The sequence below is a fragment of the Mauremys mutica genome, chromosome 7, assembly GCF_020497125.1.
Source record: "Mauremys mutica isolate MM-2020 ecotype Southern chromosome 7, ASM2049712v1, whole genome shotgun sequence".
Lineage (NCBI taxonomy): Eukaryota > Metazoa > Chordata > Testudines > Geoemydidae > Mauremys > Mauremys mutica.
The window spans coordinates 2,946,949-2,962,592 of record NC_059078.1 but is presented as its reverse complement, the minus strand read 5'-3'; the positions used below and the strand labels follow the sequence as shown (position 1 = coordinate 2,962,592).

The 15,644-nt window shown below is 42.8% G+C and overlaps 1 protein-coding gene across 11 annotated transcripts in view; it reads left to right on the top strand.

Annotated features, from left to right (window-relative positions):
* Window positions 1-15,644, top strand: part of FHIT (fragile histidine triad diadenosine triphosphatase) — a 1,025,256-nt gene that overhangs the window by 799,725 nt on the left and 209,887 nt on the right. For all 11 annotated transcript variants that reach the window (XM_045023395.1, XM_045023388.1, XM_045023393.1 and 8 more), the window contains one exon: window positions 14,844-14,989. In XM_045023395.1, the coding sequence (XP_044879330.1) occupies window positions 14,844-14,989 (146 nt within the window). The remainder of the gene's footprint in view (window positions 1-14,843; window positions 14,990-15,644) is intronic.

Below are 15,644 nucleotides of genomic sequence, written 5' to 3'. Positions count from 1 at the left end.
CAAATAGTTGATATTATTTTAGCATCTGTGTTTGGGTTTTATTTTATATTAATACAGGGAATGTGATTAAATGCAGTCTGCAAGGCATTAGAAACATGTTCCTCACTAATCATGCAATTCCCTGATTCTTAAATGGGACTTATGTTTAGTTATGTCTTGGTTACCGCTGGCAGGTACATGAAAATGTATCTCTGGGAGCCCTACACCATATCATATGTGGAGTTACTTCCTGAACGTTGTCTTAAATATCAAGGTTTTATGTTAAATTGGGTATGAAATATATTGTCAAAATAAGATATTCACAATAGAATGGCTTTAAATAATTTATCTTATTGGCACGGTAGCATGTTGCTGAACTCCACCATGTGGATTCTTCAGCACTTCTCATCCCCCTCCCAGCCCCGGTTCTGCAGTGAAGTGAAAGCTGATTCACTAGATTGTCTAACTAGTTATCTTAATCCCCAGGTACATAGGCTGCAGAATTTGCTCCTTTCCTCATGATCCTCAAGTATCTCTATCAGTCCCAAATTACATTTCACTTACTTCCCATTTCTGCCCCCTACAGCTATAGACTGGGTAAGGGCTGCCTTCCGTCTCTCCTGCGTCTTGGGGCTCATTCTTTAGCCTTTCAGCACCATGGACAACTACTTTCGATCTCCCCTGCCATTTTAATGCTAAAATAAAAGGTGTTAATCTTGTTTTCTAAAGATTCTCATAAGAGGGAGAGAAGAAACAGCATCTGGAAAAATGACAGTGGACTCCTTTGCTTCTTTTCTTGTGGATCATTTGTTTCAGCTACGTGTCCCTGTTTTCAAGCTGTGTTCATTAGAACAGTATATTAGCCCATACAGTAAACACTGGGCCAATGTCTGTGTCACTGGAATTTGGAATTGCAAGAGTTCCATGGGGTCAGTGGAATGACATCAGTGGATATCTTGCCTATAGCAGGTTCACCATGTGCTCCTTTTACCTAACAATCTTTCATAGCAGTTGGATCATTCCCCAAGGTTTTAGCAGGGGGATTTTCAGACATCTATGGTGCTCAGCTGCCATTGCAAAAGTAATGGGAGTTGGGTGCCTTACTCCATTAAATACTTCTGAAAATCCTTCCCTAGTTTAATACCTGTGAACAAATCCACTCACTACAGTACAACCTCATTTATCCCACCTCTGTTTTCTGAAACTTCCTGTTGTCTAAACAGGATCATGTCCCTCATTATCTACCAATTACTTTCAAAATTACCATCATCATCTGAAACCGTGATTATCCAAACTTACTGTGATACTCTGATAATTGAGCTTGTATGATATTCCTCAGGCTGCTGCTCCACTGGTCTGACACCAAAAGAAAATACAGATGGTTAGATGCTTGCTGTCCTCAGAGATACTAACTGTTCAGTATTGCAGAGTTAACAAACTGCACATAAAAAGGATAGTTACCTATTATGGTGCTTCACAAACCACCCATCAGAGCCCTGAATGTCCTCCTCTTGGTAGAGCTCCCACTCATTCCCATCACTAGCGGGAGCTGGGTGAACCAGCCTCAATCACAGATCCAGCAGAGTCTCCTCTAAAACCTGAACTCCTGAGAAGACAAAGCAGGAGGGAGGAACTAAATTGTCTAATGAGGAAGACCCCTTAAAAAAACTAAAACAAAGCAATGAAACCCTATGTTTTCAAAGCCACCTACTTCTGCAGAGTTCAGGCAAGTTGCCCAGGCTGATCTACACAGACTGATTTACCCAGAGGTTCTTCCATCATAGGGTCAGAGCTGTGGAGAAAGATCAAATGCCACATAGAAGGTAGACAACGCTGGTTGTCTATATACTGGCTTATGGAGCTCTCTTTCCCACAAATGACATGATTCATTACTATCAAGCTAAAACTGGCATCCAATTAAGTTTAATGCCTGAAATCTGGTATCCAGTAAATCTGAAGAAAATATATATTTTCACAGCCCTAATATTTCATAATTAATTGTTACACTTTCTGAAATGTAGGAGACAATACAAAAATAGAGTGGATTAACCCAGTTTTCTGTACAGCAATTCCCTCCAAATGTAATGAAAACTGTATTCTGAAACCTTTGCTCACAAGTGATTGGAATTTCCAGCTGGAGGGGCCCAAGCCCCAGGTTTGAAATGAGTCCCTCCATGTCATGTGCAGATATCACCTGGGCATGAATTCAGTGCAGTTTCCTGTGGTGCAGGTCATTTGGATGAGACATTAAGACAGAGCTGCTGGCTGCTCTGCGTGGACATGTTAGATCCCATGGTACTCTTCATACCCCCGTGTTCTATTCAAGATATCCCCTCCCACACTTGTATCCTACATACTTGTTGGTTTCTACTTTCTAGAGGTGGCTGCGTTTCAGTCATAGCAGATGTATGTAGTTTGTATGTATGCAGAGCTATGCATAGAGAGTACATGTGTGTATCGAGAGAGAGAGCTTTGGGTCCCTCAAGGATACAAGGTACTATATAGCTGTCAAAATCATATTTTTAGCACTGCTGGGTTAAGCCTGCAGTAAATTACTACGCCCTGGAGCAGGAGAAGACTGTGGGACAGAAATGTGTCTCTGAGGCACAGTGCACCCTGGGTTGGTGCATCTTATGTCCTTGCCACTGCTCAGGGCTGCACCTGAAGTGACTATCTAGCCTAATGAGCCATTCCCGAAATGAAGTACTGCTCACCGTGAGCAAGGGTGGGCAAGTCAGGGTCAGGACATGGTCCGCATAGCCTGAAGTCATTCACCTGGTGTATTAGAGGAAGGAAGGCATGACTGGAAATGAGGAAAAGATGATGGTAGAACATCTAGTTTTTCCTGCCTTATATTTCCATTTCCAGTCACTGGAATCACTATGTTGTGAGTAACAGATTATTTTGATGCCACCTACTATGATTCAGATTGTACAACTTCTATATTTAAATAAAATATAGCAAAAAACAAAACAAAACAAAAAAAATCTTGTCCATGTTTTGGAGGTGTTGCATTTTTCAGTGGCATTAAGAATTATTTTAAGCAGCTTCAATGGGGTTAGAAGATTGGTTATAGTAAATAATAGATTGAACAACATCTGTAAAAAGCAGCCATGTAGGTTTAAAGCTTTGTTCTTATCATCGCAGTGCACACAGATCTGTCAGATTTATATTGATTTCCTTTTGTTCCACTGCAACTGCTAATTCTCAGTTTTACTGCTTAAATCTGGCCCTCTGTATTCATGTAAACATGTACAAAGCTGCCTTATCAAGATGGACGATGTTCAGATAATTTGATTTATCTTAATGATTTTTTATGAACACCAAGAAGTGGCAGAGTAGATTAGGAACAGAAACATACATTGTGTGTAGTTGAATAATCTGAAGCAATTTTTCAGTTTCTGTTACGAGTCATTTCTGTTGGCATGCCAGGATATAATTTTTACAGTTCTCAGATATATTTTCCCACAAATTAATAAGCTTTAAAAATTGTTTTCTAAATAGCCTAACTCCAGTTTTTCTTACATGCATTGAAAAACCAGGCATACAAGCCATCCCACCACCCCCAAAAAATATTCCTCTAGCACTATATATTCCTGCCTAGATCTTCACTCTTTTTTCCAGCAGCTTCTGCAAATCTGCGTTTGTCCCTTACTGAATGAAATCTACCCCAGTGCAGCGGGCCAGCAAGAGTGGGCACCTATGCAGGGGCGGAGAAAGCATAAATGACCAGCAGTTGTTTTCTGACGGTATTGGTTTGTTAGCTCTGCATTCTCTCACTTTCTTTGAGATCTGGGATTCTTTTTTATTAGGATAAAGGTTTTAGGAGAAGTCATGTTTACAAACCATGACAAACGGTCTGCCCCCAGCCACAATGCTCCAGCTGAATCCCAAGGATAAGATATTGGATACCTCTAATTCTTGAAAGCTCACTAGATTCCATGTGCTCTAAACCACATGATCCAAGATCATGCAGGATAGCACTTGAAGAAAAGACTAGTTTCTCGTCTTTGTTATGTGTTCATTCTCATCAGACGTCACATACGTGGTCTGAAAGATTATTTTATTTTCATTCTGACTTATAAAATAAACGGATTCACTACATCACCATGAAACTAGCAGTTCTGCCTCCAGCCAGCCATGCCAATAGACCTCATTCGCTCCCCAGGTAGGGTCAAACCGACTAGTAGGAAGTTGAAAGTCTCACACCCACTGGGGCTCATCCCTGCATATCTCTTGTGTATTTCCTCCCATTAGAAAGATATTATAGCAATACCTGCAGCTAGTATCATAACAGGTTGTGCAATCTGCATGTGCGGAATGAAGCATTAATCCTGCTATTCATACAACAATAAGGAGCTATAAGACGTAAGATGAGCCAGGCCTTAATCTCAAAGACAAGAGATTTCTTGCTGAGAGTCATTTTGTAAATGAGTGATATACATTCAGCCGTAAGGGATCATCAGAGACAGGAGTGCAAATTAACAAACACTCTCTTGTAAGATGTTAACAAAGGCTCATGAAATACATGAAGAAATATCAGAGTATTTGGTCTGTGTAGGTACCTGGTTTTTCTTCTCCATCAAAATGAAGCTTTTGGATGCAAACTATTAAGGCAATATTAATAGAGATGGTATCAATCAAACACAGGTGATTTAAAAGAGCTACACTACAGGTATTGTAAAAAGGCAAGTAATGTTTCAGTTTCATTTGTAAAAGACCAAAAAGCTGTGGGATCTCTTCTTCTTTTAAACATCAAGTAATTTGTAGAACTAAATTGTTAGTGCATTGCCCCCTCGTTAGAGGTACATGTTCCTTACTGTCTGGATGTCACTACCTAGAAAATATTTCATTTTTGTCTTTATAAAGCTTTGGTTGAAAAAACAAAACAAACACCAAAATGCAGAGTGTGCTGTATACCACAAATAAATAGATTTAAAGAGGAAAAAAGCCCATTCCGAGTCTAAAGTTTTTCAGAAGTGGGCTATTCACCCCTTTTTGATTTTATCAGAGAATATTCTAACATTTTCTCATTAAAATTATATATCCACATATTTCTACAGCAGCACATACAGAAATGCCTGCACTTTTGCATGCTTAATGGACAGTTTAGATGTTGAGCTAGTCATTTGTGTAGGAATTTGCACTGAGTACATCAGGAAACCGAGGGTCTGATCCAAAGCCCATGCCCCATTGACTTCACTAGAGTTTGCAGTAAGCCCCAGATGTGCAATTCTAATAATTTGGGCTTCAAATTCCAATGTCAAATGAAGTGAATTAAAAGTGTGACTGGCTCTGATTTTCAGCCCAAAATTTCATGCACATTTGTAGGGTGAAAACTTCCACCTGTAATTGTCAACATGTCAATGTCTGATTTATCTATCAACAGTTACAGATCAGTGGTAGCTGAGATTAGATTCCTCCCCTACAGAACAAAACAGGAAATAACCATTGTGACAAAGTTCCTCCTCTACCTTGGTGGGTCCTGCGCTTATTGGCAGATTTGCTCGCCTCAGAGATTCACCATGTGGATCAGAAAAACAGCCCAAAGACCTTCCCCTCTTGTAGAAGCCACAGTCCAGGTCAATTCCTCCTGTGTTTGATCAGGAGTTGGGAGGTTTGGGGGGAACTCGGGCCCACCCTCTACCCCGGGTTCCAGCCCAGGGCCCTGTGCAGAGCCATAACAAGGAATTTTTGCGCCCGAGGCGAGGGCTGGCTCCAGGCTTTTCGATGGCAATTCGGTGGTGGGTCCCTGAGTCCCTCTTGGAAAGAAGGACCCGCTGCCGAATTGCCACCGCCGCTTCATTCATTCTTCGGCAGCGGGTCCCTGAGTCCCTCTCAGACATTATTGCCGCCGAATAATGAATTAAGCGTTGGCGGTGGCGGCAGGTCCTTCCCTCCAAGAGGGACTCAGGGACCTGCCACCGAATTGCCGCTGAAGAAGCGGCAGCAATAGAGCTGCCGCCGAAGCGCTGCCGATCACGGTAGAGCTGCACCCCTCCGCTTTGCGCGCCTGAGGCAAGTGCCTCACTCGCTTCGCCCTTGTTACGGCACTGGCCCAGTGGACTGCAGCTGTCTAGAATGCCTCCTGGTACAGCTGCATGACAGCTACTTCCCCATGGCCTCCTCCCAACACCTTCTTTGTCCTCACCACTGGACCCTCCTCCTGATTTCTGATAACACTTGTACTTCTCAGTCCTCCAGCAGTATGCCTACTCACTCTCAGCTTCTTGCACGCCTCTGGCTCTCAGTTCCTCTCCTCTGGTTCCCCCTGGCCTGACTGGAGTGAGCCCTTTTATAGCACCAGAGGGGTCTTAATTAGAGTCAGGTGCTTAACAGCCTCACCTGACTCTTAGCAGGTTAATTGGAGTCAGGTGTTCTCATTAGCCTGGATCAGCCCCTGCTCTGGTCACTCAGGGAACAGAAAACTGCTTATCCAGTGGCCAGTATATCTCCCTTCTACTACTCTGCTGTTCCCAACTGGCCTGGGTCTATCACACCATGTAGTATATTTTGGCAAATGATCTGTTTTTAATAGTGATCAGTGTACTCTGCATGCATGTTCCCAAATATCCATGCACATGTTGGGGATTTACACTCACACATAGCAAAATAGAATCAAATTCATATATATCACTCGTTATATTTGGCGTTACAGCAGTGCTTACATTCCCCAAGCAATATTAGTGTCCCATTGTGCCAGGTCTGCTCAGTACACGTGCTGAGAGATAGCCCTTGCTACAAATAGCTTAAAAGCTAAATAAACCATCAGTGGGAGAAAGGAAGGATTGCTAACCCTATTCCACAGACTGGGTATGAGGCACTGATGAGTGAAGTGACTTGTCCAGGATCCGAAGGGAGGTTGTGGGATAGCAATCCTTGTCTAAGGGTGAGAGTATAGTTGCAGAGACCAAAGGTTACCCTTGATGTTGGAAGATGGGGTTCTGTGCTGTCCTGGGCAGAACAGACAGTAGCTCGCTCACACAGCAGGCTGTTGCTGTCTTACATAGGGTTTTAAATAAAAATGATGTAACTGTTAAATTCCAATGTTCCGCATCTTAAAAGAGAAAAATAATGCAGGGAGTCTGTCTGGGAGAGCTGGGAACTGCACCCAGATCTCCTGAGTTCCAGTCCAGGGCCTTAACCACTCTGTGCATGGCTTTGATGGTTTGGAATCGATTGATCAATAAGTGGCATTTCAAAAGCCTTTAAAAACAAAGTTACATGAGTATGGGAAGTCTTCTGGCAAATGTTCACTTTGGAGGAAATGTTTCTCAGTGACATGAGTTTGTAAATACTGGGTCTGCTTCACCACTGCTCCACTCCTCTGGCATAGAACTGGAGACCAGTCGAGTAATAAAAGGGGATGTGTTTATAGTTTCTGGAAAGTTTAGTAATTCCCATTTACTAAATCAATACAAGCACATACAATATAGCCACACATGTGTTAGAGAGAAGAAATGGCCTTTGAGAGACCTCTACTGGATTTCCATGGAGGACCATACCGTTGTAAGTTACAATAAAGCCTAACAAGCTGTCTTACTCCTTAGAACAAAGAAGTTCGCTTATTAAATTGCATGTATTTTACTTTAATGCCATGGACTGACTCAGAAGAATTTGAAGGAAATATGTAGCTGTGCACATCAAAGCTTAAAATACAACATTACTTATTCAATGGCAATTTACAATGAATAAAGAAATCATGAAATTATTGATTCCGGTGCTTAGAAAATGGAAATATGAATGTTCAAACATGTTCTACAGTAGAACAATCACTACAAAAATGTAAATGGTGTCTTGTTACATTTCTGAGAGGTGCAATGCACCTTTCTTCTTTTATGTGAAGTTGCCTTATCTAGTAAATTTAAAATAAATCCACATTCTTTTGCAGAGGGATGCATGAACAACTTTGCAGGATTTAAAAATGTGTCTGAAGAATGTGCTTAGACACTATGCTAATTGAAGGATGATTTAAGCTTATTTGATCCAAAAGGATCCCAATGCTCTTTACAGTCCCTCACTATTTAGGAAATAGTCACTTCACCCATCATTGAACGACTCTGGGGCGAAGCACATCCGCTTTTTAACAGCAGATAGCAATTCTATGCAATGGATTACAACAGGAAGTGAGGAATACTTTATCTAATTTTAAACTCCAGGGGAAATTAGAGGGAAATAGATTTGCCCAGATAAGAATTTGACCAAAAGATTGTTTTAAACTGTCCTACTCTTACATAAAGTTGTGGGGTTTTTTTAATGGCAACATCTCATAATGGATTCATTTTGGCATTTGCCTTTTTATATATACATACTTCAATCATAGATTAGGGTTGGAAGAGATCTCAGGAGATCATCTAGTCCAACCCCCTGCTCAAAGCAGGACCAACACCAACTAAATCATCCCAGCCAGGGCTTTGTCAAGCTGGGCCTTAAAAACCTCTAAGGAAGGAGATTCCACCACCTCCCTAGGTAACCCATTCCAGTGCTTCACCACCCTCCTAGTGAAATAGTGTTTCCTAATATCCAACCTAAACCTCCCCACTGCAACTTGAGACCATTAGTCCTTGTTCTGTCATCTGCTACCACTGAGAACAGTCTAGATCCATCCTCTTTGGAACCCCCTTTCAGGTAGTTAAAGGCCACTATCAAATCCCCCCTCATTCTTTTCTTCTGCAAACTAAATAATCCCAGTTCCCTCAGCCTCTCCTCATAAGTCATGTGCCCCAGACCCCTAATCATTTTTGTTGCCCTCCACTGGACTCTCTCCAATTTGTCCACATTCTTTCTGTAGTGGGGGCCCAAAACTGGATGCAATACTCCAGGTGTGGCCTCACCAGTACCGAACAGAGGGGAATAATCGCTTCCCTCGATCTGCTGGCAATGGTCCTACTAATGCAGCCCAAAATGTCGTTAGCCTCCTTGGCAACAAGGGCAAACTGTTGACTCATATCCAGCTTCTCGTCCACTGTAATCCCCATCCTAAGTGCAGGACTTTGCACTTGTCCTGGTTGAAGATCATCAGATTTCTTTTCGCCCAATCCTCCAATTTGTCTAGGTCACTCTGGACTCTATCTCTACCCTCCAGCATATCTACTTATCCCCTCTGCTTAGTGTCATCTGCGAACTTGCTGAGGGTGCAATCCATCCCATCATCCAGATCATTAATTAAGATGTTGAACAAAACTGGCCCCAGGACAGACCCCTGGGGCACTCCGCTTGATACCTTGTCCTAATTATAATCTTGTCCTAATTACATTCTCATGTTCTTTTAGCTCTGATTCACAATTTCCATCATTATTCTTTGTAGTTATCACCAAATTATTTTTGAAATGATGGAAAGTTTCAGTGGAGACACTCCAGTCTGTGAGTGTGCCTTTGAATTATTTATCATTTACACAGCCAAAAATGGGGTTAAAATGTATTTTAGCTTGTTAAGAAGTCTCAGTAACTTAAAAGGGTGAGTGGAAGGGGAAAAGTCCCTGAATAGAATGTTATAGTTTATATTATTATATTAATTTCTACTGTAGTAGCACCTCCATGTCCCAGCTGAGTTCAGGGCCTCATTGAATAAACACTTAATAGGGCTGGATAGAAAACCATTTTCCCGTACTGTGAAAATCTGTGAGTTTTCAGAATTTGTTCTGTCACTAAGCAGGCCAGAAAGTCAAAATCGCAAAAAAATTTGCGAACTCACAAACCAAGAAAAGTTTCAATCATTTTGAAATGTTTTAATCTTGACTTTGACTTTTTTACCCTATATTTACTAAAATGTAAAAATAAAAAGTTGTTTTGACTCGAAAAACCCAAAGCTTTTAATTTAAAAACCATCCAAGCCCTACCCAGCTATTTCAAAACTTTTTTCCAAAAAAGCTAGTCAGGAGGTTCGCTGAAACTGAACCTGTTTTGTGAACTGATTTGGTTCTGACAAATCATCATTTTTTCAGTGAAAAAACAGTTCCACAAAAAAATCCCAATCAGCTCTAATACGAGACAGTCCCTGCTGCAAAGAGCTAATACAGTCTAAGTAGACAAGACCCGGTAAAATGTGGGAGGGGAAAGGGAAGAACAGAACGATGAAATGTCTTGCCTTGCCAAGAGCCAGTCAGTGGCAGAGCTAAGAATAGAATGCAGGTCTCCTCTGTCACAGGCCAGTGTACCACCCATTACATCCGTCTTCACTTGTGCTTCACCTTATAAAAACACAAGCTGGCCTGAGCCAGCTTGGGCCTTTCTTTTGCACAATGGAGCCATGTGGCAAGTAATACATGTACCTCCATTGTTGTAGAAACTATGGTCAGTGCAGCAATTTGTGTGTGAGGCTGCCCCACTCCTGGAGAACAGGGGGTTAAAAGAAGCTAGGCTGATTGGGAAAGCAGCCACAGCTGTGGCCAGCTCAGTTAGGGCCCTGGCCCTGGGCCAGACGTTGGAGGAGTCTCTCTTAGCTGTGGCGAGAGAAGGACCTGGCTGCCTGGGAGCTGAGCAGGGACCCTGAGGCAGAGCAGTGCTGGGGAAAGGCAAGAGGAGCTGGGAAACTCCCCAGGTTGAGGCCTTGTTAAAGGCCCAAAGTAGGTACTGGGCTTGCAGAGGTGCAGCCTGGGGTTAGGCAGAGGCAGCTGCTCCAACCCCCTTTGCCAGTGATGTGCCAGTGGTTTACAGACTGCAGCCTGTCCCAGGGAGCGGGGGCTAGATGATGATTGCAGTAGCCACTGAGGCAAGGTGGGGATAGGGGATTGAGGGTTCCACTGGGAGGGAGGACTCAGAGCGGGGGTACTGCAGGGGCAGAACCCCAGGGTAAGGGGCACCGGGGTCCAGGCAGGACATGGGACCTGAGGCAGGTGAGCCACTGGCCTGCGGAGGGCGCTCCGGGCGGAAGTTGAGCTAATTCCCAGGATCACCAGCAGGAGGCGCTGTGCTGGTGAGTCTCATTTCGCTACAGAGACCTTCGCCACAAGCTAGCTGGGGACCAAACAACTGGTCTGGGAAATCAGGAGGTGTGTGAGGGAGAAACTGGAAAAACTTTAACAGGAGAAAACGGCAAGTAGCTTAATATAAGCAGCAGTTTTGCTAGAGGTAAGTGAAGGGAAATTTTTCATTTATGAATGGTTCATTGACCCATGATAACAAAGCAGTGCTGCAGAAGAAGGATAATTATCTATTTAAGTATCAGATGTCCTAAGGGCAAAGGCTTGCCTTCTTTCCTTTTGAAAAATGAACTCAGATTAAACAAATGTCCTTTTTCCTGTTTTACTGTTGACATGAATTTCCTTTTTATGAGTAAAATTAATTAGTTTTTCTGTTCCTTTATTCCTGCTATGGAAATCAGGGCTGCACAGCAAGTTTTCAACTTTCCCTTTGGGCTCTAAGTTCAACCAATAGCATCCTCTAGGAAGGTGCTTTGTACAGTATGCTTGGACGACTAGCAGATAAATTATTGGAGCTTTATTACACCCTATAGCTGCATTAGCTCAAGGTAGTGATATAGCATCTTAGAACCAAAAGCCCTCAAAACCAGACGATTTTCTAATGTTCTCTGTTTTCTAATTCCAGCTAGCTAAACACACATCACTACGTAGTTCTTCTTTTTCAAAATATTTTAATAGGAGGAATTATAGTAAAACAATTAGTGAATGTCTCTGCTATTCTGCTATATAACAGGTTTTCAAAAGTGCTTAGCACCTACAGTTGGCACTAGATTTCTCTTGTTCCTTTGAGAACAACGGGAGCTTCTAGGTGAGGAGGTCTTTTGAAAAAGCTAGTCCCAATTAGGCAGATATCTGCTCCCATATTGTCTATCACCATGCTGATTCTGAAAAGTGATCAAAACAGAACTGCCAGGAAACTTCCGTTTTTTCAAAGCAGAATTGCAAATATATTTCCCCTTGATAAGCGTTGTGAATGAATTGTGTCCTTGTTTATGTAAGTAAACAGTCCTTTGCACTTATCTGAAATGAGAAGTCACTAATATCGCCTGGGGTTTTTGAAACTCAGCCTGACATAACCTTTCCGTGAGCCTCTTAACTTCAGCGTATCTGCTGGTTACAGCAGGAGTAGTATACAGTACAATTGATACAGTGATTATCTGTGTAACCCACTGATCAGGGGGTTAAATAAGGGAAGAAACAATGGGGAGGGTATACACAGTTCTTGTTTTTGTTTGGGGACTCTGTATGCCTACAGACTTCCCAGGGCTGGGTGAAGTGACTCGGCTAGATGGGCCAGAATCATCCAAAAATTTGGTGTGGTGGGCACTAGTTGTGCTCATTAGCCATTTGAAGCTACTTATTAGGCGGTTTCCACTGTGGGCAAGCAGCCTGGTGGGACACACTCTGTGTCACTTTCTAAGAGTCAAAGTAATGGGAACTCAAGGGAAGGGAGAGGAGTTTATAAATAAGAGGAGTGGGAGCCAGACTGGAGGACTCAGCTGTAGAGCAGCACAAGGGTCAGAAGGGTTAGTTGTCAGGACTGTGTTCTTGGGACTTTGCTGGTTTGTTGGACCTAGACTACAGGCTCCCTCACCCCGCTGGAGAAGAAGAGGAGCAGCATTGCTGCAGGCTGCGCAAATGTCAGACTGACATTTCAGAGACTCAAAAGGATTTTGAAGGAGACTGTGGGACTGCCACTTGTTTCCTAGCCTCTGTTTGTCAGAGGATGGAGATGGATGGCAGGAGAGAGATCACTTGATCATTGCCTGTTAGGTTCACTCCCTCTGGGGCACCTGGCATTGGCCACTGTCGGTAGACAGATACTGGGCTAGATGGACCTTTGGTCTGACCCGGTATGGCTGTTCTTATGTTCTTATGTTCAGGGAGCTTGCATGCCCTGTAGTGGGGCTGGTCCCCATTCCACACACACAGAAGGATAAATCCTCCTACTGGGTGTGTGTATGTATATTGCACATAATTTTTTTGCATTTAAACCGGAGATAGTAGCAAGTTCTCAAACTTGGGGAGCTCCTCCTGAAGGTGATTTTATATATATAAAAACCAAGTCCTGAAAAGACTAAACTCTGTAAAGATAAACTGAGGTACAGAAAGCGGGGAAAACTACTATCTTGATGTCAGCATATTCCTTTTCCAAAATTTATTACAGTTGCAGGACTAAAATTACAGTAAACAGTACTTCTGTATTACAATGTCATGTAGCTTAATTTTCTCAAAACCATTCTTAGAGCTCTTGTTTTAATGCTGCACAAATAATTTGCTTACTTACCATACCATATGGTCATCAACGTTTACATGGGGTTAAAGTTGCTATTTAAGGGCCTCATTCTGCAGTCAGACTAGTGTAAATCAGGAGCAACTCCACTGAAATCCACAGAGTGCCACCGATGTAGAACTAGATGAGCATTGAGCCTTAAGTGGTCGCTACTTTGACCAGCCCAATTGTACTCACACTAAGAAACGTTTATGCTTTGTAGTAAGTGTTTGCAGGATCCCATCTTAGGAATTCTAGTCCTGTTTAGATTGTATGTAGTGGTAGGATAGGCGGGGCAGTTGTGTTCTAAGCAGAACCTTTGTGAATTGTCTCAGTACACTTTCATTTGTTTACTTGATGGTACATTCCGCTGACTCATGAAGTGCTCTGAGTGGAGGTACAATAAGCAAAAATGTGTGTTCAGCATTCTGGACCTGAGGCTTAAAAGGAAACCGCTCTAATTAACTAACTATACTTACACAAATACATAATGTTAATAATAGATGAGCATTTCTAGTGCGTTGCGACTGCAGTGTTGCTGAAGTAATGACCATGGTATTATTGATATAGTTCCAGATTTTTAAACGTGAATGCCTAAAGTTAGGGCTTTACACCCAAGAGTTTCAAAAGTGACCAGCAGATTTAGGTGCCCTGTTTGAAAGGCCATTTTGCTTGAGAACCCACCCTCTGAAAATCAGACCCCTTTAAGCTGTCTGAGGTTGGATGCCCAAATCACTAATCACTTACCCTCCATCCATTTTTAGGCACCTATAGAAATGCAGCCTGATTTTCAGAGGTGCTACGTGCCAACTATGAGCCAGGGACCAGTTGTTGATAACTGGCAGAAGGCACAGGGTGTGCATGGTGACTTACAGGGATCCCCTGGGTCAGATATCTGCATGATGGTTCACCAAAAGACGGCATGTGAGGTCTCTACCAACAGCCAGTAGCTCACTGGTCATCGTAATCACTGCAGGCCCAGCTCAGTCAGTTCTGGGCATAGCAACAGTCTCTGTCCTGGCTCCAGTGAAGCCCCCAACAGCCTCTGAGGCTCCCTGCTTGGTCAAAGTCCCAGCAGGTTCTCAGCAGCAACTTCTGGCTTCCTACAAGCAGTTTAGCAGCAGCTCCTTGTAAGTACGGAGCTCCATCAAGCAGTCTCAGCTCCTCTCCAAAAACGGAGCCCACAGCATGCTCTCCTTGCATTCCCTTGAAGAGGATATCTCTTGTCCCTCTCTCTTCCCCAAGGCATCATGGGAGTTCTAGTCAGAGTCTTCCCAACTGGAACACACCCAGTTCAGTTCAGAGGCCCCTCTAGTAAAAGGTGCCTACAATAGTGATAGGCTGTGAGTGCTCAGGACACTTTCCTGAAGACATTGCAATATTTATTTAGGGGCTTAACCTTAGACACCAAGGTGTGAAAATGTTGGCCCAGAAGTCATATGTGTGAGGCAATGGGGAAGGTTTTTGAGGAGGCCACAATGCGTTTGCTGTGTTTTCACCATAAACCCTTTCCTTTGTTTTAGTTGTGATCCTCAAATCAAGGCAAGTTTAATAATAAAGGGGAAATTCACTTCAGGATGAGCACCTATGGTTATGGTGGGGGGAAATGAACAAATTGTTGTTCTGGAATACCTGGATTTGCACTTCTGCCTTAACGACTTCCACTTCAGATGTCCTTGTTTGCCCACTCCGGCCCGTGGAGCGTTTCCGCGATCTCCGTCCTGAAGAAGTGATTGATTTATTTCAAACAACACAAATGGTTGGAAATGTGGTGGAGAAACATTTCTGTGGCACTTCGCTCACCATTTCGATTCAGGTTTGTAAACTAATTGGCTCCAAAGGCTTTGTTTCCTGTTAGAGTTTTATTGAGCTTTTTACCCTGTTCCATAACCCACCGACAAGAGGACGCTCAAACCAAAGGAGCAGTAAATACTCAACAAATATAAGGAAGTTAAGTTTTGCTTTACTCAGCATAGCATAACCTATGGCATTCACAGCTGATGGAGATTAACAATCAAATACTGTATCTGGATTCAAAGAAGAGTCTGGATAATTAATGACAGCTAAAATGGTGCCTTTCCCTGCAAACACCACCAGGTGTAGTGCTTACTACGGTGAGAAGATCCATTGGTTTCTAGTAAGTACTACTCCTAGTAGAAAGTGTTTGCAGGGCACAGCTCTTAATGAGGGTATTCACAGCCCATGATTGAAGGAGTAAACTCATTGCCTGCAGCCCAAAATTTCTCGCCACAGGCAACCTTGTCCAGTAGTTGGCTAGGTGTGTTATGTAGGTTTATTAGCTGAAGTATTCTTTGGGGTGACACACTGAACTAAATTGACCCAGTGGTCTTATACAAAATAACGAATCCTTTTGTTTAAAGCAAATCTGGAGGGTAACCCCATTTTTGACATAACAAGAATTTAAATAAACTGGCTGTGATTTAAAGCAGCGCTTACAGTTCTGTATTTTA